General features: G+C 41.8%; 1 protein-coding gene across 14 annotated transcripts in view; it reads left to right on the plus strand.

Annotated features, from left to right (window-relative positions):
* Positions 1–26,941, plus strand: part of NFASC (neurofascin) — a 223,305-nt gene that overhangs the window by 176,937 nt on the left and 19,427 nt on the right. For 8 of the 14 annotated variants that reach the window (XM_063142359.1, XM_063142411.1, XM_063142385.1 and 5 more), the window contains 3 exons: positions 15,744–15,956; positions 20,316–20,504; positions 22,483–22,623. The exons of the other annotated variants lie outside the window; for them this stretch is intronic. In XM_063142359.1, the coding sequence (XP_062998429.1) occupies positions 15,744–15,956; positions 20,316–20,504; positions 22,483–22,623 (543 nt within the window). The remainder of the gene's footprint in view (positions 1–15,743; positions 15,957–20,315; positions 20,505–22,482; positions 22,624–26,941) is intronic. 14 annotated transcript variants of the gene reach the window in all.

The raw sequence follows: 26,941 nt of genomic DNA on the forward strand, positions 1-26,941 counted from the left end.
CATCATACCATTTACTGAATTACTATATCTATATTTCTTTTTGCAATCATTAGCTCTGGGGTAAATTGGGGTGGGTGGGTATTTCTCTTTCAATTTCCTCCCTTTGCCAAATGCTGTGGGGGGGGGACCTCTCTTGGAAATTGGTTTGGCTCCCCATCAGAGTTCATAAAATATTAATCCAGCCCTTCCAAAGCCTGTGTGTGCCATACCCGCTCTCTGGGAAATCAGTTATTGAAATCTAACAGTCCATTAGAATCTTCTTTGAATAATTAAATAATGGTATGAGTGTGTGTAGTTGTATGTTTCCTTAGCTCATGGTGGTACTAGATCTTTGGAAGTGTGTGGCCACATTTTAAAAGACTTTAAATGATGGAGAGGAGTTTGAATTACATTTATGCCTTTCTGACATTTATATCAGTTAAGCAGAACAGACTCTGTAAGCAAATGAATGGATGTGTATCAGGCATTAAAAATGGAATAGAAGCCAACAGGGAACCATTTCAGTCTCCTGTAACATTCTACATTGTGCCTTTAAGATGCTCTATTTGTTTTAGAAAAATGTTCAGGGCATAGGACAAAAAAATCAGCTGGATTAGAGGTTATTAACAAATTTGATACCGTATGTGTTGGTTCAAATTTTATTTATTTAGTCTTATTTCTAAAATTATCTCTGAGTTAGCTTTCAGCCCAAATAAGGCTCACAAAGTGATTTATTGTTTAGAGCTTTAAAACAATTTTAAAATTTTAAAACGACACCAGAACACTGCAAATTAAGAACAGGAGAAGAACAATCTTTTAAAACCGAATCACTCAAACGCCATGAGGATCAAAAAGGTTTCAATGGGCTGCGTAAGATTAAACAAAAAATATAAATCAATATTATAGATGGGTTATCTCACTGTCAAAACGTGTCCCTCATGTGTAGAAGATGTTCAGCAGGTATAACTTTTCTTACCCCTACTTGAACAGCTGCATGAATAAGATATACTTATCTATATCTCTCCTTCTGTACACACACCACCTTTCCTGTGTCTTTCTTGAAGCAGGCCCACTTAATAAAACATCCCATATAGTTCAGCAGAGCCCCAAGATTCTGTGCTTTCCTCAGCCAATGAAAGCAAACAACATTTGTATCTGCACGTAGAAGTTGCAATCCCTGAACATAAGTGGAGCCCCTTACTCTGGGGAGAATCATTATTCAGTGAGGCTCCCTTGGTTTCATTTACTTTTAGGTAATCAAGTAGAAAGCAGCACATCTGTTGTGTGTCTCAGCCTGCTTGAGCTGAACCCTCATAACCACAGCTATTAAGCAGTCACAGGGCACAGGCAAAGGCCTCCTTATTCCACAAGCACCCATGTCTAGCACTGTGGCTGATCTGTCTTCTCATTCGATGTCGAGGCAAATCCACCGCTCCAGCAAAGAATGATAACTTCTCGCTAATGTTAGTCCTTGCTGAAGGGTAAATTGCACAAAGTTGTGGTTGCAGCATGGGACTGGCGGGCTGGAAGCAACCCACATGGCCTCTCCATCCACCATCACCCACCCACTCATCCCACAGTATTTTTTTAAAAGCTTCCATTGGTTCTAACGAAAGCTCTTTACAAAAGAAAAAGAAAAAATATAATTGCCATGTGGGGTTAACACCAATGGAAACTTTTTAAAAAGACCAATGGCCCTGTTGGGTGTGTGTGTGCAGTTTTGGGGTAATCACTGCTGGAGAGTAAAAGAGTAAGCTTCCTCTCCCCATGTTCTACAACCCTGAAAATCCCCCCCCCATTTCCACACAACAATAAGGCTTTGGGGGGGAATACTCCCACTGGGGAAGGAAGGGGAGAAAGAAAGAGAGAGGGAGGGAGGATGAAGAGAGTGGGAGGACAGAAGAAAAAGGGGAGAAAGGAAAAAAGGAGAGGGAAGGAGAAAGAGGAAAAGGGGCAGAAAGAAAGAAGAGAGAAAGAAAAAAGGGTGGGAAATGCGGGGGGGGAGAGAATGACAAAAGAGAGAAGGAGAAATACAGATAAAGGGAGAAGAGAAAAAGAACAGGGACAAGGAAAGAGAAAATAGGGGAAGAGAAAAAAGGGGAAGGAGGAATGGTTAGATGAAAAGGGGCTTGAAGTGGGTGTGTAAGAAAGAGAGAATAAGGGTAGCTCTGTCCTTACCCATTTTGGGTTCTGATCCTGCCCACTGCTGGCATGTGACTGACAGCTTTTGCCTGAGGTGTCGAGGGGGGAAGTTTTCCACCCATGGCTTAAATCAAGAGAGTGTGATTTTGCTTCATCATCTGAGTTTGTATATGTCCCTCCAATAAGACATTTTAGATTGATGGATTATTCAAGCTTCCAGCTTTCTAGGGACACAGCTGAATCGCACAGCAAGAGGACTTACAGGTGGAGTTTGAAACAAATGGCAGGTTGCTGTTCCAGTCGTTGTTGCTTCTTAATTGGGAGACAGTGACTGTAGCTGATGGCACCTTCAAAGCCAGACGCACATTGGAAGGCCACGAATTAGCATCTTAGCAACACTGGCCTTAAAATAAAGGTTGATTATTGGTCATACCTGTCAAGTTGGACTTCATATGGCCAAATGGCCTTAACTGCCGCAGCCTTTTATGCAGTGTCAAGACTGCAAAAATAGAGACCTGAGTGGGGTCAGGCTACAAAAACAAATCTTACACTTTGATATGTTTTCCAAGTCCCCATTTCCCGAGAGTGAGTAAAATAACAATTGCTTTTCACCCCGTGGGTCGGGATACAGTGACACAAGGCGGTTTGTGGCCCAGGTGCTGGTTCTCCTGCCACGGCCACATAGTGTGGTGCTTGCCCAGCTCCCTGAGATGGCTGCCCCCCTCCCCACCCCGCGTGTCCATTAGCCTTCACAGCATGCCTGTCACTCCTCATCTGCCACAAGGCTCTGCTTCTTATCAAAGGCCCCTTATCTTGAGGCTTGCAGTGCACCCTCATTAAGGGGCTGGATTTCAAATGAGAAAACGTTCCCCTCTTTCTCCCTTCTGTCTCTAGCAGCTGAGCATGTTCCACCCCATATCTCATATTCAGATGGAAATGAGGGCCTGCCTTTGTGTCATCTTTGCCATGGGGAGGATTAGGCCTAAACTCACCAAACCTGGAAGGGCATCTCTCCCCCCCCCCCCCCGCCCCCAATCCCCTGTGCTCTCTAGTCATGCCCTTTACTTCTATGCTCCTCCATCTGGACTCTTTGCTTTCTCTTGATCTTCCTCTTTGCACAGCAGGGAACGTTTCAGCACCTGCTGATCTTACATTCTGTCCCTCCAATCATAAGGCCCAAAGATTCTACATTTATCTGCCCTTTATCTTTATGGCGGGACAGCTTGATTCCATTTCCTCTCTTAGGAGAAGGAGAAGAAATTCAGCACTTGTGCAGCAGCCTTCCCCAACATGGTGCCCTCCAGATGTGTTGGACTACAATTCCATCACCCCCCAGCCAGCATGGTCATTGGCACCGGGTTGGAGAAGGCTGCTGTAGAGATGATAATTCTAGTTCTATTGTTAATTCTAGGTCTACTGATTCTGTCCCTGCTTTTTGTAGGAAGTGCTTTGTGTCACTGCTGCTGGACACAGTTCAGAACAATGTCTCTGGTGGTCTGTAATGACACATTAGTTTCTAGCAGGTATTGTTTGCTTTAGCAATAAAGCCTTTCTATTCTAATGGCAAGTGATATAAGATCTCTACATTTAACCACCATGATCTCAGGTGTGGGTGTGTACGCCACCCCAATAACCCACAGTCTGCAGAAAGGTTTATTTAACCCATCATGGGTTAGTGTGTCATCTGTTGTGCAGAGTGGGTGAAGCTGCTCGCCTACAGAGTTTCTCAGCAAGTGTCGTCAAAAGTGTTTTGCTCTTCTTGGTCGATCTCTGTTTCTGAGATTTGCCTAGCAACAGGTTGTGCTGCATAGCCGTGCAGGGTGTTTGCTGTGCATCTGTTGCCTCCCCATGATGGGAACCTGTATGTGAAATTTCCTCTCATTATTGCAAACTTTCAAGGGTTTAGAGCTGCCGCTCCACTTTTTGGTGTGAAGAACGTTTCTCTCACAAAGGGTTTTAGTTGTGCATCTGTTGCCTCCCCATGAGGAGAACCTGAATACGAAATCTCCTCCCATTCCTGGTTTAGACCCCCCCCCTTTTTGTTGTTTTTTGTGGTGCACATGGCCAGAGATAAGAAAGGGCTTAGCAAAAGGTGCGAGAGTGAGAGGGGGGCTGGAGGGGGAAGGAAGGCTGTGAGAATCACGGTGACATAGGGTGGGGGAACGATAGGGGTGTGGGGAAGTGGCTAAAGATGGATGCTTCATAGAGAATGGCAAAGAAACAGCAGAGACAGGAGACAGAAGGAGAAGCCTCCAGCCTGAAGCGGGCCAATTGGAGACAGGCAGGTGATGTAGCAGCAGGGCAAGGCAGGAGGACTTAGCATTGGATCGAATATCCATCCATGAGCTCAGGGGATGCCCACAGGTCCTGCCTTCACAGGCCCAGGCAGACCTGCCCAATGCTAGGAGGGATCCGCGCCCTGAGTTCTGGGTCGTGGTGCACCCTTTGTCCCTCCCCCCCCCACTACATTAATAATGGCCACCATTAATGCAGTGGGGGGAAATATGCAATTTCCCAACGTTAGGGAAATTGCATGTTTCCCTCCCCCACCCACCAATGGGGGCCCTAAAGGCCCTATTAACAGGGATTTAAGGCCCCATTGGAGGGAGGGGGGAATATACGCAATTTCCCCAGCTCAGCGATCCTACCCTCCTCCTTCTCACCCATTCCTTCTCCATCTCTTTAAGTCTTTGTTTCTTTATTAGAGCCTTGTGGAAGCACAGGTTACTTTATCTCCCAAGTGGCTAGATGTCTATAGCAGGAGCAGGCAACTTGGTGCCCTCAGATGTTTTGTACTATAACTTCCATTTGCCCCAGCCAGCATGGCCAAAAATCAGGGATTATGGGAGTTGTATTCCAAAAAATCTGGAGAGTCCCAGGTTGCCTACCCTTATGCAACAGGCTGGTCTCACATCACACTTGCCACAACTTCTCCATGCCAAGATATTCTCCACCATGTTGCAACATTTAGAAATGCTTACCATTGGAGTCACCTGCACTCATGCTAGCGGTCGCTGGAAAGGGGGTTTGCACCTGCTGAGAGCAGTATTCAGAACCTTCTAGAGCTAAGCCAGTAAAGGGTTTTGGAGTGGAGAGCTGTCTTAACAATGAGGGTGCATTGCCTAATAAGTAGAGTCAATATCTCCTTGCTCGGTTCCTTTCTGACCGCAGCAGCAGCAGCAGTAGTAATATCCACCTTTGTGAGCTACTTAGCTAGGGCCTTTTGATCTGTTTTTCTCTGTTCTTCTCTCCTGTGTTCTCTTTCGCCTACTTTTTTTTTTGTTATAGGCCATCTTTCATTTGTGCATTTTTCTTTGTTTGTTCACCATGCTTTTAGGTGCTTCTGTTGGGCACATTGCCAGAGTACATGGAATCTTCAACCAGTGCCACATTCCCACCCTCCACCACTCCAGCTGCTATTAACATTATAGGATCTCCTACCTCACATCTAGTTTGGCCCTCACATGTGTGTGTGAACCAGTGGAGGCAGGTGGCTCGATGTCACTGGGGCAGTGAATTCTCTCTGGGTTTCAGTCAAGACTCTAAAGGAGCTATCCGTCAGAGTTCTGACTGGTTCTGACTGAAACCCAGAGTGGATTCACCACCCCACTGACATCGAAGCCACCAGCCTCCACTGGTGTGAACTGGCCAGATGAGTCCTTTGTGAAAACATCTTTGGGCGCCTTTTGACTTTACAAGTGCCAGTGCAGCAGCCCTGAAATCCCTTTTCACAGCCATTTACACATTTTCCAAAGGATCCATTCACACCTCATTAGCACATCACTCAGCAATTTCTCTGGCACTGTTCAAAATGCCATGTAGTAAAAAACCCTGAAGTACATGTGCACTTTGCAATGTATAATATTTGTTGTTATTTTATTCCCGCCATGAAAAACTATTTAATTCTGCTGTAAAAAACAAAACAAAACTATTTTGTTTTTAGAATATCCTTGAAATAGTTAACCAGGTGTGTAGAGTTGCCACTTTTTCTGGACAGAAAAGCTGAACCTTATAGTGTGGCTATGTGTCCTACTTTACAGAGGCCTGTCCTCTGTTTGAAGGGCTGTCCAATCCAATTCCAGTTTAAATATAAAGAAACCTAAGAAGGAAGATCTGAGCCTTGAAGTTTATTTATTTATTTATTTATTTATTACATTTCTATACCGCCCAATAGCCGGAGCTCTCTGGGTGGTTCACAAAAAGTTGCCCATCAATAGTTAGCAGCTGGACAGCAGACTATGTAGGCAGTCCACGTGGGTCAGCTGGCTGCAATCTTCCCCGCTATGGTGAGATCTCTTATATTTGTAGTTAAATTATAGTAATTATTTCTAAATCTAAGTCTATACATATACATCGGCATATGCAAATATTATACAAATCCATGTCCTCTTTTCCAGTGATGCATAAGTGGCCACCCTAGCCTTTTAAAAACTGCATGTATGGACTCTGTTTCCTTCAAGTTCTGCTTTTGGATTTTTCTGGGAGCATCTGGTTGACCACTGTGGAATTGGGGATGCTGGACTTGATAGACCTTTGCTCTGATCCAACAAAGCCCTTCTTGCATTCTTATGCATCACAGGCAGAAATTCAGTAAATATAAAATTTCCTGGCTTGGGGATGTAACGATGGGGAAATGGCAGCTATTTAATTTCTACTTTTTTGCAAAAACGTACATGTTCTAACCAGAAGAAGATGGCAACTCAACAGCTTTCTCCCTGCATCAGATATAGTGATAAGGAAGCTGCACATCTTTAATTACTATCTGTTATACAGCTGTTAAAAACACAGCTGGGGGAAGTGTCATGGTAGGCTTAGAGGTATTATCTTCTGGTTAATCCCTCCATTCCTCTTTTTACACTCAACCTGAAGGAACATCCCTACCACTAAATATTGGATGCGATCGGAGATATTTGGGGTGTTTCACCCCTGAAAGATGTCATAGTGAGTAGCGATTTCATGGCTTTGGAGGAGGAGGAGGCACCTTTCATGTGCTTCATGAAAATACGTTGGTCCACCAAATATTTATACCACAGTCAGCTGTTTAGGTGATGTTTGGCCACTCTTAAACTAATGAGTTTCCCCTTTAAAAAATGTCTTCCAGGGCAGATTCTTGAGATAAAAGCTGACCATAACTGATCCTCAGACATTACCATCAAGAAAAGATGGAGAATTCAAAATGAGTGCTTGAAAATTTTACATCCATACCAGGAAAAGCCTGCTGATAATTCATAATGCTTGCACTTACTATTCCTTTTGTTTTTATTGCCCTACAGTATTCCCTTTTCCCCATAGCGTCAAGCTTCCTTTCAGCAAAATGCTTGACTGTGTACTTAACCTGAATAGGAGTAGAGTTAAGTAAGACCTAATTGCATTATGCAGTATTAGCCCTGCTGATATGTTAGTCTCCTTTAGGTGTTTGTCTCATAGATCTGATTCAAGTCCAATATGTGGGAATGGCTTGACAGAAGCAGCGCTTTGACATGTGAGAGTGTCCCTCTTTCACGTGCTTATATCGGGAGGGAGACGAGTTTGAAGCGTCACAAGATGTGTATAGGTTATTTCTGTTGCTAAATAGGGAGCTGCTGTAGTCCAGTTTCACTGTGTCTTCCACAGATGTGTTGCTTGATCATCCCTCAGCAGGTCACGCCACATTTTTACCCTCCAGGAGCAAATGCTTAGGATCTCTCCGCAACTTCCATGTGCCCAGGAGCAAGTAGTTTCAAATATCACAAAATAATCCTGTAGGCTATATTTAACTGAGAATGAACTAAGATACAGTCTACATGACAATTTATACCCCAGTGCTACTGTGTTGTTGTCATTATGCTAAATATATGTACTGGCCCATTGATGGTTAAATGTACATACCTGGCTGACAACTTCTTTGCCTCTGTAAAACAAGACTAGACCATTAGGATTAGTCCATAATGATGATCCCCTTAACCTTCCAAAGACTGGAAGGATTCTGAAAGGATATTTTTTACTTTAAATGTGTGCCTAGAAGCTACATCTTTTTTTGTTTCCGTGTTTACCCTACAGTGGGTGCAAGGCACCCAGTCTAAATTGTTCCCTAGTGTGGGGGCTACGGAGGCTTTTAAGATCTGGATTGCATCACCTGCACCTTCTCTAGAGTAAAAATGAAAAGAAGATATAGCTGCTAGGCACACATTTGAAGTAATGTCTGTTTGGACCCTATGATGATGAATGGAATAGGAAGCCTAAGGATTTATTCACAGATCTACCAGTCTGGGTGCTTAAAAGGCTTATGAGGAAGGCTTTTACCATGCCATTGTCCTGCTCCATTCACAGGATTTAACTGGGCTGGGGTCAGTTTCCAGTTGATGTCATCTTCCACTTGTATCCCTCCCATGTTTTCCCACAAATATTTCCATCATTTAACTTACCACAGAAAAACCATTAAGAAAGAAAAGACTGAATAGCTGCACGATGCTTCTGGTTGTTAATTGTGTATTTTATATTATATATTTTTTAAACATTTCTATACCGCCCAGTAGCCAAAGCTCTCTGGGCAATTCACCAAAAATTAGCACTTGGATCCCTACAACTGGAAGCACCCTGTTTCTCTGGTCCCTAATACCGTGTAGGGGTGGTTCACAAAAAGTCAACTGCATCCCACGTCATAAGCTGCTGCCTATCGACGCTCTCGGCCCAATGAAGCAGTTGGTCTTAAAGTGCTACAGCAATCTACTTTTAGTGATGAAAAATCAGACAGTTTGGATAATACACACACACACACACGTTCTGCAAAGCATATATACTAGTAGGATTCCTCAGGCTGTGATTTTTGTTTATATCATGCACTTACTCAGTGTTGTTTGACATGCTTACTGTCATCACCACTCTCCCAGTTCCTTCAGAATGGCTTCATCTGCTGTGCTTTTGCATGATGTTGTGAAACGCCGCCACCGCGGCACTGTTCTGCTGTGATATATTAAAGGGGATGCACATGGTTTATTATTAACATAAGGCAAGGTTGGCCGTTTGGTGTCTGGGTCATTTCTTTGCACCCTTTGAAATCTTTGCTGTGTTCTTTGTCATTGGAGAAAAGCAGCAGGAAGGTTATCCATAGAGCTTGACAATTCTCATCGGCCTCTGATGTCTTGCGCTTGTCCACAGCAAATTATTTTACTTTTCTATCTCCCCCCCCCTTTTTTTTTTTAGTTAATGGCCTAGCATTATGCATCTTTTGTTCATGCTCTTTCAAAGCAAATCACCATATGTACATCTGCTCTGTGAACCTGTAGGGGCCCACATTGATGGTGGTGATGGGGATCTCTTGGTGCTTCAGCAGCAGGGCAGCCATTTATAGTCCCACCTGCTTTTGTGATTATCTCAAGTGTATTTAATTAATCCATCATCCAAAGGCTCATTTTTCACAGGAAGTCATGAGGGCGTGTACTTTCGCTGTCATTTTTCCGCCTTCACTCTGCCTGAGAATATCAAGAGTGTGACCCTTATGGACTTTACAGAGGTCAAAAGCTAGATGGCAAAAGGGACACTTGAACCAATTCATTATAGATATTAAATTTGGGGAGATGCCAAGACTGTTAACAGCAAAGAAATCCCTCCTCCACCCCCATGATTTAAAGCTTGGCAAAAAGTCTGGAAACTCAGACTTGGGGTGGCATCTTTACTGCTTTGTGAAGGAAGGGGACAGTTTCTCCCATATGCTAGACTTCACCAATTTAACAAATAAGCCTTGTTACATAATGACAGGTCAGCTTTAAGTATTCCTCTTTTCTCATTGTGCCTTTTTTACTGTTCCCTGTTACAGTGAGGGACAAACCACTGACCCTCTCTTTCTTTACTTGCCAGTAAGCACACAGTGCCTTGATCTGGATTGGGACCAGCATATACTGGTAGGGTAGGGTGACCATATGGAAAGGAGGTCAGGGCTCCTGTATCTTTAACAGTTGTGTAGAAAAGGGAATTTCAGCAGGTGTCACTTGCATGCATGCAGCACCTTGTGAAATTCCCTCATCATCACTACAGTGAAAGCTGCAGGAGCCCTGCCCTCTTTTGTATCTGGTTACTTTAGTATAGCGCCTGAAGCTTTAACTGTTGTGATGAAGAGGCAATTTCACAAGGTGTTGCATGCATACAAATGACACCTGCTGAAATCCCCTGTCCTCCTTTTCATATGGTCACCCTAAATTGTAGGGGAGCGTTAAACCTCCCTCTATTACTACCACTTATTTTTTGAATCACACACACACACACACACACACACACATCCCTTCAGCATGGGGACTAAAAAGAAAGAAAGAAAAACATCTCCTTTAGAACCATTGGAGGCTTTTTTAAGGGATTTTTGAAAAATAACAGACAGGTGGACTTTAAATCTTCCTGCCCAGGTACGATGGTCCCAATCCATAAAAGGGAGTTTCAGTTGCACACTAGTGTATTACATACTTTGACCCTAAGACATCAGAACCAAAGTGGCTTGAGGGGAAAATCAAGTTCAAGGCCAATCAGTACTGTGCAAGATCTAGGTTTCAAAGATCAATATTGATTTCAACTGAGCACTCTCAGCCATTGCTTGTTCCTATTGTTATCAGGAAAGTCATGTTTTGCCTTACAGGGTCTACTGTCTACTAGCTTTGAAGACAAACTAGAAGGTGGGAGTGGGGAAACCAAAGTCTGTTTAGACGGATTTTCTGTAGGGAGGAGAGAGCTGGTGTGTCTCTGCAGGTTGCACATTGATGAAACCTTCAAGAGTCCCCAACTGAAAACATCTGCTTGCTCTTGGCCTCAACTATTAACTGAGCAGAGTTTAAACCTGCAGTGATAGCTTTATTTGATTGCCCACCCTGAGCTGGTTGATTGAAGTTTGCAGACTTCGCTTTAGCTAGACGGGGCTTTATCCCAGGGCGAACCCCATGATCGTCCCTATGTGTCCACATGATGCACAGGGGATTCCGGGATCATCCCTCCCTGGCCCCGGGATAGAGCCCTACACTTTGGGCCCGTTTTTTCCATGGTCCCGGGCTGAGCCCAATACCATGGAACATGTGGCCCATTGCCGTGGTTTGATGGGAGCGCTGCACCCATCAGGGGTAGGGTGAGGGGAGCGGGAATTTAAATTATTTTTTTAAAAAAGACTTACCTTTTGCGCACAAATGTTCGTGCGCTCCAGTCGCTTTAAAAATAAAAATGTTGGGCGCAACGCCGCTCCTCCTGAGTTCATCGCGCCTCACATGTAAACGGAGGAGGGATCTTGCGATAATCACATCGCAGGATCTTCCCTTCTCCGTCGCGTGATAAGAGGTAGGTCTAGCTAAGGCCTTAATCTTGCCATATCATAAATTTGAGGAAACTAGTAGAACTTGACAAAATCCTGGCATCCCAGATCACCGAGTGGGCTATACTTTTTAAGTCTCCCAACTCAAGGAACCTTCAGATGTGTTGGATGGGAACTCCCATCATTCCCAGCCAGCATTGGGAATCATGGAAGCTGCAGTCCAACTTATCTGCAGGGCACCAGATTGAGGAAGGCTCCTTTAGGTGTTAAATATTGTTCTGATCTTATTGTGAAAGAAGTTATGGGCACAGGCGGGGAGGTAGTAGCCCTAAGCAAATTGTGTTCACATGTTTCCCATGAACCCATGAACCAGCCAGGGCTTTTCAGAGAATTTTTGCCCAGAGAGTGATATAACAAAGCCATCAAGGATAGATAGCAAGAGTTTCCGCAGCCAGGAGGGTCCATTTCCATCAAGTGACCTGACCCCCTGCCTTCACTCAGACCAGCTTATTTCACCCAGTGTGACTAACAAAAGGCCCACTGACAGCTTCATTAGCAAAAAGCACTGCTTCTCTTCCCATTCATATCCTTTTAGGATTCAGGGTCTTGACCCTTGGGGAGAGTACAGACAAGGCCAAAAGATGCCTTAAATTCCATTTTCAACTCGTGCTGCCAAGAATCGTAAAGACACCCAAGCAGTACAGCACTGATGCTATGGCAAGCCGATCGGGTTAGAAGAGTTCAGTATTCACAGGCCGACAATGCTGCTATTTCCAGGGCAGTGTATTTCCCTAGTTTGTTTAAGTGTTAAAAAACCCCACTTCCTCCCCCCTAATATTTTAACCTAACAAACACAATATTGGGAATTGGGTTAGGGAAATAGGCTTCAGGTGTATTTATTTTTAAACCCAACCCATACAAACCTTAACTGAATGAAATAATTTGGAAATTGCACAGTGTGATAAATCTGTGTGGATAAGTGTCTCCTGGTACTGCAGAGCTTAAGGGAGAAAAATGCACGATGCGCATAAACCGCTGCTGGCAGAAAGCTGCCAACTGAGAGATACCGTAGCTATTCAGTTCAGAGTGGGCTACATTAATTTAATTTCTCTTTGCTTGATCCATAGCAAATTGGATAACACTCTATTTTGTTAAGAGTTTTAAAATCTAATTGTCTCTTTCAAAGAGACTTGGCTCCTTAAGCCCAAATTCTGGCACTTTAAGAAAATAGGATTTAATATGTCATTGGCCCATTTAGAACAATGTCCTTCCTACAAAAACCAAAATGGCACCACCTGGAGCTTTGGAAGAAGATAGAAAACCTGCAGAATGCGTAGAATTTCTGACCCCCTCCAGTAATATGATGACATCTTTTGTAGGGACCATCCTTGTTTTCTGATGGTGGTAGTTTTTCTTTATCAGAACTGTAAATTTGCGGCTGAAAGATAGGCTGGGCGATGTCATAAGAACATAAGAAAAGCTATGCTGGATCAGACCAAGGGTCCATCTAGTCCAGCACTCTGTTCACACAGTGGCTAACAAGCTGTCAACCAGAAACCCAGAAGCAGGACATGGTGCAAAACCACCCTCCACCCATGTTCCCCAACAACTAGCATATACAGGCTTACGGCCTCTGATACTGGAGGTTGTACTTAGCACTAGTAGCCACTGATAGCCTTTGTATGCTTCCTCATACAAATTAAGAAATTAATTATAAATTGTACATGGTATATGACTTCTGTATTGCACTCAGCAGAACTCTCTTTTTCTCTTTTCTTTGTGATCTGCCTATCAGCAGACTCCCTCCTTACTAACCCAAGAGTAGCAAATAGGAGAAAGGCAATTTGTCTCCCTCCTTTTGCAGCCAGGGAACAGGAGATCTGCTTATCTTGCCTGTAGGTTGGGACATGTCCCTGCTTCCCTTCCAACCCACTAGGGAATAAAGAGCAAGACCTGGGGTCCAACCCAGGAATGTTTTTTTGCCCTTAAGATCACCTTCCCCAACCTGGGGCCCTTAAGGTGTGTTGGACTACAACCCCCAGCAACTCCAGCAGGGGAGGGGTTCTGGGAGTTGTAGTCCACCACATCTAGAGCATGTTAGGTTGGGGAAGCCAGTCTTAAGACGTGCACGAACTCTGAAGCAAGAGACTTATTGAGCAGAACCTGGGTTTTGCATATAATCAGCTGGATCTTCACTGATATACTAACTTCTGAGAAATTATGTTACATATATAATGTCACATCTGCAGTTTTAACTAAAAACAGAAGACTGACTAAATTGAAAATTGACTGATTGAGCAGGTGGGACCTGGCACACTTTTTACTACTCTTATTCCATCTTTCCCAGATCCTAAACACTTCTTTACAAAAAAGAATTTAAATATTAAGTGCCAAATTCTGCCCAGATATACCTTCCCCAACATGCATGCAACTATACTAATTGAGCTTGTGCATACAAGGTAGCAGAACACCAGAGTCTGGTGCTATGTATTCCCTGTAACATGCTATCCACCAGTGGAAAGCACCTCTCATTCAGCAGAACATTAGAACACTGATCTCTGGAGTTGGCCATACAGTCAGCTGGCAATGAAGTGTGTGTAAGTAATTTTTCCCTGTCTCAGTCATAAGGCAAACAAAGTGTAAGGGGTAAGATTCTCAATCTCCAGAATAAGGTGGCCATCTGCCCTACTTTACAGAGGACAGTAGGTTTGATGGTGTCCTTCATTTTGAAGAGCTGTCCAGTCCAAACCTGGTTTAAAGAGAAAGTCCTATTAGAAGGGTGAGCAGGGGGCCTTGGAGTTGCCCATCAACAGTCAGCATGTGGACAGTAGATTGAGCAGGCACACACGTCACCCAGCCATAGTCTTCCCCACTAGGGTGAGATGTATTGTACTTCTGTTTACATTAAAGCAATTATTTCTAAGTTTGCATTTGCACATGTAAATTAGTATATTCAACGCTCGTGCAAAACTGGCCCCCTCTTTTTGGGTGATGCCTTGGCGATGCGTAAGTACCCACCTTACGTCAAAAGTTCTCATCTGACCAAGAGTGGAAAGGACTAACCTTCTCCAACCAGAGAAGTGTTAAGTACAAAGCAAGAAGATGCATTGTTGTGATGGAAGCAGGGATTCTCAGGTGTATGCTTACTAATATCAGATTATTTAGAAGGATAGATACTGGACTGAATTCTGTTCATGGTATTTGAAATAATGTTTCTCTCTAAAAAACGTTTCAAAACAAACTCATCCTCATTAACTTTAGGTGCTTTCAGATAGACGGCTCCGTGCCCTAACCATCAAAAGGAATTGCACAGCTATTCCATCATTTCTTCCTTAACATTTTTTTTTCTGGAATGAAAAGTGATGGAAGAAGCAGTGAGAAAACGTGGGAGGGCTATAAACTGAAGACAGCGACGTCTGGACCCCCTGTAAAATTCCATCAATCAGGCACTGCATAATAAAAGCCTCATCTGGAAGTACCCTAAATATAATCACATAAATATTGGAATCCACTGAGTAGCAAGCCACAGTATTATAAATAGCTTTTTGTTAAATGGTGTAGCTTTTAAATGATAAAAAACACTTAAAGATTCAATACATTGTTTGCAGTTTCCATGTGTTTCAGTTTCTCTGCAAAAAAAAGGGCTGAATTGCAGTTTTTCATTGCATTCCCTAGTGAAAGTGTCTTGTTGTTTATTGTCCACATTCTTGGAGTGTTCCATTTCAGTCTGGGGGTCGAAAGCTTTACTTATCATTTTCGCCATCTATTCTCACTCCAGAGTCATGGCAGAAGTATAGCCGGGCAGATGGCGACCCCTGATTGGTCACCATCCTCTCAGGCAGAGGGCACGGGGTGGGCCCAGCGATCCTAATGGTTACTGGAAAGCCTGCACTGCCTCCTCAGTATGTATTGTTTGCCACCAACCTGCACCAGCGATACCATGGGGCTTGACAGAGGAGCAGCGCCAACAGATAGCATGTTTGTGGGCAGCTATTTGTTTTAGGCCCAGGTCTTCCACTTCCTGCTGCTTTTCCGCATGTTCGTTCTGTGCTTGCCTACATAATTTTCTGCATGCCCCTTTATTTGAGAGATTCTAAGCCTGTCCCGCACCGGCCTACTCTGCCCTGCTGAACTTCATAACTGTTGTCAGTCAAAGTCTGCCATGGAAAGAAAATGAAACTCGAGCTTTGTTGTTGTCTTTGCAGATTGCTTGGTTAGCTGAGTCCCTGAACTGTGTTTATGTCTTGATCCACTTTGCCTTCTCTTGCATGCATGTTTAGCTTTGGGGAATGACAAAGCCAAAGGGCTAAAAACATAAATACCTCTCAAAATGCAGTTTTTACCACCTTCCCTCTCCCAGTTCTAATCTCGCCAACAACAATCGACCAAACTACAGCTGCCACAACTGTGGCCACCACTACAGAAGCCACCACTACAGAAGCCACTACTACAGAAGCAACCACCACAACTACCACCACAGAAGCTACCACCACCACAGAAGCTACCACCACCACAGAAGCAACCACCGTCACAGAAGCAACCACCGTCACCACAATTGTTGCTAGTACAATAGGTATCATAACAGAGGATTCTGCTATTATGTTTTCCCTCTTTCCTTTATGCTAGCTGTCTAAACCAGTGGTCTTCAACTGGTACAGAACCGAGACCCACCTCAAGCCCACTTTCACAATTTTCTCCATGCCCAACATGGCGGCAACAGCTTTGCTGCGACCCATCTGGACTGATCTAGCAACACACCAGTTGAAAACCACTGGTCTAAACTGTACCTCAATCTTTTCAAATGCTTTATGCCTGTAATTAAAGCTTGACATCAAGGTATGGATGCTTTTTAAACCACCCAACACAGAGATTTCTTCAGTACTATGGCGATTGCTTAGCAGCAAACGAAAAGAAATCCTTGGGTTGTGTATTCAGAGGCTCTCTATGTAGCTCTGATCAAGGTAGCTTAGAATTAATCTTCAGAGAGACAGACGTGCCTTAAAAGCCAAATACTGCCAGCCTGAATAGCCCTGAACTTAATTATATAAAACCTAATGTTTCTGACCCAACCAAAGACACCACAGTGTATTTGACTTAAGTACTCCCTAAATCTCCTTGTCAAAACTGCCCTATAGACACTGAGAAAACTTATCTTTTGCCATGACCAATGGTAATGTCAATTTAAAATGTGGCATCCTTCACTGGGAAAAGGAGCAGGAGGTGTTTGTGTCAGTTCTGAAGAGAGGCAGAAATTGCCATTCCTTTTTAGAGGCTAGCGTAATTAGCTACATGGTAAATAGATTGTAACAATGCATCCAGTATTGAGTGGGCCAAATAGACTCTGATCCACACATTGACCTGGTTTAGACAACATCATAAGCCACGGTGGTTAAGCATTTTGAGCTAAACATTATGGCTTAGCGTGTCGTGTGAACCATTCCTAACCATGGTGGCTACATAACCACAGGTTAAACACGCTCACTAATCACTGGCTGCAAAAGCGTTAGAGGCCTAACCATGGCTTAGCATGTTGTCTGAACAGGCCCTACATGGCACAAAAACCACTTAAACATAGTAAAAAGCAGTGATCTGATTAACTGAGTTATGCATCTGCTTCATCATGGGGTGTGGCAAGTATCATATGCCCTTTGGACTAACTGCCACCCACCCACTGAAAGGCATATATATGATTTTTGTTAACAAGCAACAGCTGAGGCTTTTAAATAATAAATAGCAATGACATCCTTAAGGTCTCCAGTTGCATACCCTGGGGTGATCGCTGGCTAATAGGCTATGCTGCCCAGCACTAGACTGATGATCCAGCTGCTACTGAAGCAGCATGGGATCTAAGCAAAAAACAAACCTTCCTTGAAAATGTCTGCAGCAATCTACAGGCTGGCCAGGTCCTATTCCCACTGCATGTTGTTGTTGTAGTAGTAGTAGTAGTAGTAATAATAATAATAATAGGCATTTTTGTAGCAATGTAGAGTGTTCCAAGACATAAGACATCACATATATGTTCTATGCCACATAAAATCCTTTACAAAAAGAAGATGCAATTAGTGTTACTGCCAGCCAAAATATTGTAAGGAATATTGTAAGGCAGCTCTTCTCCTTGCATGGGCAGATTTTGCCAGGTGTATGTAAAAATATTCACCTGAGGTGAAGATAAGCATTGTCTAAATATTCTTCAATGCAAAATTATTTTTCTTTAAAGCAAAGATCACTTGATTTCACTGTGCAGAGAATGCAACATGTGTCAAAATTCCTGACGTAGACATTCAACAAAGTCCACATCTCCCACATAGAAATACCTGGGAACTGAAATAGGAATACAGCAAGAAAACATTTTCCGATCACAATGTCTTATTTTATTTGCAGTGCATATAATAATGCAATCATCTCATGGTTTGCAATGACTTTATACTCACGGAGAGGAGTAACAGCAAGCCCCAGTAGTTCTGATTAAGCCCAGCTTCAAAAGTCTTGCATGCTTGGAGTCCCACTGGAGTCAATGGGAATGCTCGTGTGTATTCTAAAGAAACACAGGCATATGAACCTGGTGCTTAGCTTTCCATTTATCTATTGGCATCAGGATGTTTCAGCTGCTGCTCAAAACGAAATGTTGCATGAGTGAGCCTGCAGTGGTAATTGATGGATCAAGGTATCAAATTATAGGCATTTTAAAATGAAACTGGTATTGTTGGAAATAGAAATAGTTTCTTGTAAAGATCTAAAAATATAGTAGAGGGAAATGCCATCTTAAGTCACTTTATATAGTGGCTGTGTTTACTTTGCTCTCATTACAAAAAGATTAAGAATTACTACTTCTTTATATGATTACAATTAACCACAATCCTATGCATGTCTACTCAAGAAGTAAGGCCCATTGAGTTCAATGGGACTTACTTCCACATAAGTATGTATAGAATAGTAGCCTAAAGCAATAGCCAGAGTTTCTAATGGCTGGCTAGGGAATGCTGGGAGTGGTAGGACTTTCTTCTGTCTAAGCATGCATAGGATGCACCCAAAAAGGATATTGCTACATGATAACTTGTACTAAGGACAACTGATTTTGTTATCGAATGTGTCCTTTGCAGAATATTGACAAAAACATTTCTTTTCCTAGTCTGTCTGATATTAAAACAGTGAGCAGGATGAGCACTGCAGTTCACCTTGGTTTGGTGCAATGTTAAACAAAATATCTCTGGTTTAATAAATCTCTCTATCTCTATTTAAGTGGACTAGCAAGAGCTGCTGCAGCCAAGCCATTAAGGTCTTGGCCATCATCAGTCCATTTATTTGAAAGGAATTAAGTGCACAGACTATAAGTTAGCTTTCATTCTAAATTAGTACTTTAGTGTTAAGAGTCTCATGTAGGTCACCAAATGCAAACACTGGATTTATGCATTAAAATATCCATGAGCAGGTTTCACGACCTGTTGAGATGAGTGTTGCTACATTGCTTGAAGTTCTTCCCAAATACTTAAGACAAAGCGTCATCACATGGGGGGGGGGATCGTGTTTCCTTACTGTCCCTTCTCTGACCTGCTTTTGTCCCTCATTAGTTCCTCTTTCTGCCTGGAGGGGAAAGAGGAAGTAAACAAAGACCACATGGCCTATTCAGGGACCCTTTTAATCACGCTGCTTTTCCTGCACACAGTAGAAGATCACGACACAGTCCATTTTAAAAAAAAAAAAGTCAGATTAAATGGGGTCTATTTTGCAACAGAAAAACAAGAGGAATGGGTGGGAGGCGGATGACGATGTCTAAAGGATGCATGCACATCCATAAGTGAGCAGCAGCAGCATGCGATAAAATGCTTGTCTGGTGAACCTCTCAGTCAAAACAACAGCTTCTCTCTCTCTGTTGGGCTCTGCAGTGTTCAAACAGGGATGCAGAAAACCTCCCAAGGAAATTTGCATGTCTCAATGAAACAGCCCACCTCTTTGTGGGCACCCCGCATATCTAAGGGAATGGGAAATACTGCATTAGCTCATCTGATCTCCCAAAATTCAGATCATCTGAACATGCACAATGTTTGTTCTTGTTCTATCCCCTAGAGACAAGCAAATCAAAGAGAAAGGTATGGAGTAGAGGTTTGTGGACCTACAGAGAAGGCGATCTAAGAAAATAAACACCCTGTAAAATTTAGAGGGATCCCTGGGATCTCATGGACCAGCAATCAACATAAGGGCAAGGAACATAACTTTCGGTTTGCCATGTAAGGAATAGGGAGCTGGTTTGTCCTATCCAGTCCAAGGCTTGTTCTTCCATTAACAACTGGTCAGGCATGCTGCTTTAAGGAAGCAAACATTGAGAACCATGGGTCTATAGACATGAGAGTTGCCCTCCTCTTAACACAAGAAGTGAAGGATAAATAATGTAGTCCAAATGACTCCGGAATGGTAGTTCCACTAATTTTTTTTTAACAAGGATTGTGCTCTTAAACCTGTATGTAATCATACCTATGATCTACTTTGGACCCTAATCTTGCAAATGAGTGTGGCTGGCAGAAAAATATCAGTCTCCTTGGCCATTTGGAAACAGCTTACACTACAGAACGGTAACAAGTAAACTTGCATATATGGAACAGTATTATTTTGTTTGATACCTGATCTATCAATGGGAAGATTTATATATTACCTTGATATTTCAAAGGACACATTCAGATAAACAAAAACGTTCCTCTCAATACTAAAGTCACATATCATTTGGAAGTGGCATCACAAGCCTTTTTGTGGGCATTACCTATATGTAATTAAGATTATTAGAGCATCTAGAATCCATTGCATGTTATGCTTCCGAGTTCCTTTGTCTGCATTTGAGTATTTTCCACTAAAATGAAAGCAATTCATAAACGTGACTTTGAAATGTATCTTTTTGTACATGATCCAGTTTTACTAACCTCTGTTCTAACCTGTTCACCAGCTGGTGTTGGAAAACAGCCCATCTGGGACGTAAAAGCTTCACCTAACAGTAACTTGGCCAACATAACCTGGAACCACACGTTTGATCCTGAAACTGAGTTTGTGGTTGAGTATATCAACAGTAAACATTGGGAGCACGAGAATGCTGCAGGATCCTTAATGCCACCAGAGATCCTGTCATCTCTCAAAGGTTTAAAGGACCTTTTATGCAATGTTAATTATAGTGTAACTAAACCTGCTGCTTAATTTGTGCGTTTTAGTTGCTTGGGGAGTTGGGAAGGGCACGGTGTTTAATTTGTCCTTCAGATTACATTGGGACTGTATTTTGTGTTGCTGTCTCCTAAATGCAGCTGTCAACCTCTCCTTTCATTGGAGGTTTCAGACCAATGCACCCTAAAGGATCTGCTTTTTAAAGAGAGGCTGTGATGGCTGCAGAGCTCTGCAGAATAAAATACCTATAGAAATAGACCCAGAAGTCTAAAATCTAGCTGTAACTGAAAGGTTTGGAGGATGAACAATAATGATCACATTTCTGGATTGGTGTCCTCGAAGAGACACCAACGGATGTAATTGTATAGAAAAATCTCGCTGAAATGTTTCAGTAAGCAGTGACCAAAAGTTAGTAAACATAAATGCTGTTAATGCTCCACCCTACTCCCTGCCGGTTTGTTGGGCTTAAATCTAGCAAACCATGCACATTTTTAAAGTAATTATATGCTGGTTAAAGAGTTAAAAATCAAATTCCATCTGGCTTTATGGCCTTCTGAATAAGTTACATCTCTGCCCTGTGGTTTTAGTTTGCTGGGCCAAGCCCTATTTATTATTTGCAGTGTTGGTTCCAGAAAAGCATGTGTACTACCTGTACGTTTTTTTTAAAAAAAATAAGTCAACCAGTAAGACATCTGGGGATTACACCTGCTAGAATCTATGAAAATAAAGCATATGGTGTAATGGCTGCCGCTGAGAATTGTCATGCCAGTGCCTTGGGTACACTTTGGAGGATTCCTGTGCAGGCCACTCAGCTGGCTTCTGTAGTGTCACATGGAGAAGGTATCTTCGTTCTCAGGGATGCTTCCCATGTTTCTACAGTAATAAATGGCTGTGAAAGCCTGCTACCTGGATGTGCCTTTTAAGGACACCAGTGATTTAAATCCCCCAGTCCTGATGCTCTCATAAACCCAGCCATTACCAGCAAAAGTGTTTCTGTGAATTTAAACACTTCTGTACCATCATAGGTTAGGGATGTCCATGCCAAATGCTTTGCTAAGTTTATGGTAAGACAGCACCCAAAACTGTTACTAAAACTTTGGTTGTTTAGGAATAACTGCAGTTCTATAGGGCTTGCTACACTTGGGTTTGCAAACAGGAGTTGTTTTTATTTGCTTTACATATGAATGTTTTAACAGTGCACATTTAATATAATATAATATTGTGATTCATTTGCATGTTCTCAATTAGAGTTTAGAAGTGACTTTCCATCTCACCCTTTGTAAACTGTATTGAGATTCATTCAGAAAAGGCACTTGTGTTTCATAATAAATGTGCCACCAGAGGAAGGAGTGTTGCTACTGATTCAGCACATCTGGCACTTGCAAGCTGCTTAAGGACTGTGCCAGTCCCTTCTTGCCCAAAGTAGAAGTTTCCCAGAGATGTTTGTGCAAAAGTCCTGTATTGCTTTCCTGGGTAGTTTTCTTGCACTCCTGGTTTGTGTGAAATGGCTGAACCACTAGTGTGAGAATTTTCCAGCTGGTTGCAGCCTAAGGACAATGAATCAGGTTCTCAATTAGGTTAGTTAAATGATGTCTGGAAAATTCATTCCTCTGCAAACTAGTGGAGTGAGCAGGTTTGCAAACCAACCCTTGAACTTTGAATTGGTGCCTGAAAATTCCAGACATTCGCTCCTGCTGATATCTCCCTCCATTCCAGGGGTTGGCAACCCAGTGACCTCCAGATGTTCTGGAGGACAACTCCAATTAACCTCAGCCAGCACAGCCAGTGATTATGAGAGTTGTGTTTCAAAACATCTGGAGGCCACCTGCTTTCCAAACCTACTGTAATGTTGTCATCAGCAGGGACATGAGTCAACTCAATAGTCCAACCTGATGTTTGTGGCTTTGCCTCTGCTTTTTCCTGCTGGCTGCCTTTGATGTGAGGTTTCTGTTTCTCAGGTAACAAAACAGTGAAATCTTTCATTGGTAAAGCCTTTGTGGAGCTGTTTGACCTGATTCCTGGGGAGAAGTATCTAGTGCGGGTTTATCTCAAAGGGAATGATACTATCAGCTCGAACGTAACCTTTCAAACAAGTCCAGGTGAGATGGGGCTCAGCCCCAACTGTGTAATACATTTTGAAGAGGCATCCCATTCCAAGCTTGACTGCTTTTTCACGCTGCTTCTTCAGATGGAGGAATTAAGGCATGCATGGAGAAAACTTCATCTGCTCCTTCGCTGGCATTGTCCACTCTGCCCTTATTATACAGCTATCAAAATGAAATATATAATTTTTAATGAGGATGTTTAGACTATGCTCTGCTTGCCAAAACAAAAATCCAAAAAAAACCAACTTCTTAACATAGGTTTTTTTTTAGAAATATGTTTGCTTTTGGAACAAGAAACCTTATAACAAGGGCAGAGATCCATGGCTTTTTCTCTAGACCTAAAAAATAAACACTGTGGTTAAGGACTGTGCTATCTATTGCTGTCTGTATGTTGGTGTTTCCTTTTGTATGTGCCTTGCACTGCTCATTGTCATGTTGCTAGCTGATGCATCAGCACATGCAATTATGTGATGGGTGTTATATCTGGGTATTCATGGAAGAATATTGTGTAGGTTAATAACAAGTGGTGGATTTCTCTGTCGCATGTTCATACTAACAAATGAAGTCATAAATAAATGAGGTCATACTTAGCAAACTAAGAAATGAAGTCATAAATAGTACATTGAGAATTGTACCGATTTATTTTTGCAGAATGTTGCCTTATATCACCTTTGTATGTCCCAAAATTCCTTGTAGAGGTTGTTTCTACCTAAGCCCTTCTCTCTAAAATTACCCTTATTTCTTCCCTTATTTTCATGGAGAATGCAAATGCAGATTACGATTTTGTCAGATCATTGCATTCCAGTATTGTTCTGGTAGCGGTGGCAGCTTCTTCTTCTTCTTCTTCTTCTTCTTCTTCTTCTTCTTCTTCTTCTTCTTCTTCTTCTTCCAGTAAAAACACAAAGTGCTTATTGAAGCTTTTCAGAGCTACTTCATCTTTACTCAAATGCTCCTGTTTTCTATTTCACTAGACAAAAAAAAAATGGAAGGAATTATAGTGCCACCTTAGGAACATTCGTTGAGTGATTAAGAGACAATTTACTAATCCTCCAGCTGTGCTAAATACGAAGCAATAAAATGGCAAGTGGGGGTGCTATTGGTCCAAAGAGATTGTGCAGTTATTTCATTCACTCTTTCACTCTTTAATGGATTTTCTGTGGAAACAAATAAGATGGAAGTGGTTGGAAAACACAGGAAGATTACAAACGGAAGATGTCATCTGGATCCCCTGTAAAATTCTTTGAATGTGGCAGGTGATTGCATAATAAAAGACTTGTCTGGCAGCACAGCAAGAAGCTTTTAATTAACATTGGGAAGGGGCTTTGTTGAATGGGGCTTACTTGTGAGTAAATATTGAAGAATTTTGGCCAAAAGTAGAATAGTACTATATTAAGTGCAGTGTGGAACCTCCATTGTACTTCCAGTTAATTGTGGAAACATGGTGCCTTAGCAGTGCTCTAGTATGAAAGTAATCAGACTTTATTTTATGCATTCATATTTCTGAGCTTCCACTTCCAGATTTTGAGTACTATTCAAACAGCCAGCACAAATAATAGTTAAGCTTAGCTGAACATCATCAAAGCCTGATTTATCTTCTGTTTGTAGGATATATCCATAATAATGGCTCCTTTTGTAAAAGCATGTTGTCAGAGAAAGGTGTAATTTCCATGTGAGAAATGTCTGGTATTCATTCTGAATAGTACCACAGTAGGGTGAATGGGATGATCATCATGTATAAAGCTGTAAGCAAAACATCCATTTAATTCAAACAGGTCTTAAAAATATAAATTAACAAAGTTTATGGGATATGAATAAATAGTTAGAGAAAATTTCTCTGACTTCTAGTCTGAAATGAATGAAAGCAAATGAAAAATGCAATGATTATTGTTATCTGATAAGTGCCTACAAACCAGGGATTGTAGAAAGCAAAGGAAAATATACAGACCCTGCCCAAATTGGCTTACATTTTAATTTAGATAACTAAAATTGAAAATAAAGCAAAAGGCCCAAGAATTAGACAGGCTAGCTGAAATCACTGGGTCTTAAGGCATTAAAAGGGGGAAGAGAATTAATTAAATAAATATCAGCTGGCAAACGGGGGAGGGGGATACCCAGTGACATGAAGTAGAGGAAGACTGAAGGTGGTTGAAAAGCAATGAAGAACTGGAAGAACACCAAGTTCAAGGAGGAAGAGACAGAAAAATGGGAGATGAAAGATAAGTAGGAGCTAGAGAATGAAGTCATTTGAAGGCAAGTAACAAATTGAATCTGGAAAAGAAAGGGTAGCCACTGAAGAGAAATCAAATGCAGAGAAACAGACTCATACTTGTACATAGAAAAACGATATGATGGACAGCAGAATGCAAAACAAAAACAAGAGTGCTGAGGTAGGGATAAAGAAGTCAAATTAAAAGAGCATTACAGTAATTGAACTGGGACAAAGTAAAAGAACAAGTAAAGTATGGGCACATTCAACAGAAACAAAATGATGAATTGTAAGCATTTGACAACAGAAAATGACAGGACTTACCTACTGGTGGCATTTGAGAAGGAAAAACAAGGATTATTATTTTTTAAACCCTCTCACTTTCTCTAGGAGAAAGAGAAGTGATATCTCAGAAACAAAAGAATCTGGACTGATAATGTTGATGATGAAATCAAAAATATCTGACAGTCTTTTGTTAAAATAGGAAAATGTGAAATTATTCTTGCTTTTATTTCTGAAAATATCAAAGGATTGGATCCAACACAGTTGTGTAGCTGGAAGCACACATACTGTATGCTCAAATTTTATGTTCTGTTATATAAGAAAAGAACTGCTGTAAGACCAGCATTCAGTCTATGGCATCCTGTTTCCTACAGTGGCCAACTAGATGCCTCTGGGAAGCCCAGAAGCAAGAATGTAAGCCTATGCGGCAGGGTCTTGCTATTTATTGTATTACTCTGTACAGCACCATGTACATTGATGGTGCTATATAAAATAATAATAATAATAATAATAATAATAATAATAATAATAATAATAATAATAATAAGAGATGGAGACAACGGCCCTCTTCATCGCTGCTCCACAGCAACTGGCACTTTTTATGCCTCTGAACCTGGAAACTGCATAAAGCCATCATCATAAATAGTAGGCAAATGAAGAAGTCTTGCACATTGTGTTTTCTGTAAAACACAATGTTGGGGCCATTGAAAAATACAGGCCCTTTTTCTACTAGTAAATCATTGTGCAGTGAACTTTATTTTTGCTGTACTTGGGTATCAGTTTGTCCATAGATGTGTAGAGCATGAGACTATATTCTGTTTCCATGTTCCATAAAAAATCTCTCCACATTGGAGATGCATTTGAATTGTAACTCTCTAATAGGTAATTAACAGTGTGATCTTATGCATATTTACTCAGCAGCAAGTCCCACTGTGTTCAATGGGCTTTACTTGAAGTAAAGTGTGCATAGGATTGCAGCTGCACAGGATTGTAGCCTAAATCCCTTAAATGAACCCTAACTTACACTCCATAAATAAAAATACAAACTAACACCGTAGATTGTACTGCATATTGTAGTTTATTTGGACTGGACAAGAAGACTTGCTTCTAACTATAGCAACAACAAATCCCCAAGAAAAAATCCAGCTCTTCCCCCCTGCCATACTGGACCAGTGTTGGTATGTATATTATTTGAGTATGTGTGATGGAGATGCATAGTCCAACAGAATACTAACAGTTAAGTATTTCTATTGTAAAACCTCTTGTACTTCTAAACTGTGGATGCCATCCATGTAGAAGTAGTTTAAATACCTTTAAATATATTTAAATACCTTTTGCTCTTTGTCAAGCTTTGTATGTTATCAGTGCTGCATGCTTCCTAATTTATTTTACTATGCATGAAGAAGTATTCACTCATTTTAAACAATTTGGGGGAATAATTTCTTATTCTAACTTCCACTCTTGGAGCAAGTGATAGCTAACCAGCTTCAGGAATTCTGAGAGAAATATGGGCTTTTCTGCTAGCACAGAGCAGAGCCTTCTTGGTCATGGCCCCATGGCTTTGGACTCCTTCACTAGGAAACTTGCTAAACCCTATTTGGCTACTGCAACATTATTTATTATTTACTTTATTTTTGATACTTCTATACGATTTAATAGAATAAAATCCTTAAGTGGTTCACATTTATATGAAAATGAAGCAAGGTTTCCCGCACAGCACATTAAAACAGGGGTAGACAACTTGTGGCCATCCAGATGTTGGACTGCAACTCCCATCATCCTGCACTACTGGCTATGCTGGCTAGGGATGAAAGAAGTTACAGT

Source organism: Elgaria multicarinata, chromosome 1 (genome assembly GCF_023053635.1).
Source record: "Elgaria multicarinata webbii isolate HBS135686 ecotype San Diego chromosome 1, rElgMul1.1.pri, whole genome shotgun sequence".
NCBI lineage: Eukaryota > Metazoa > Chordata > Lepidosauria > Squamata > Anguidae > Elgaria > Elgaria multicarinata.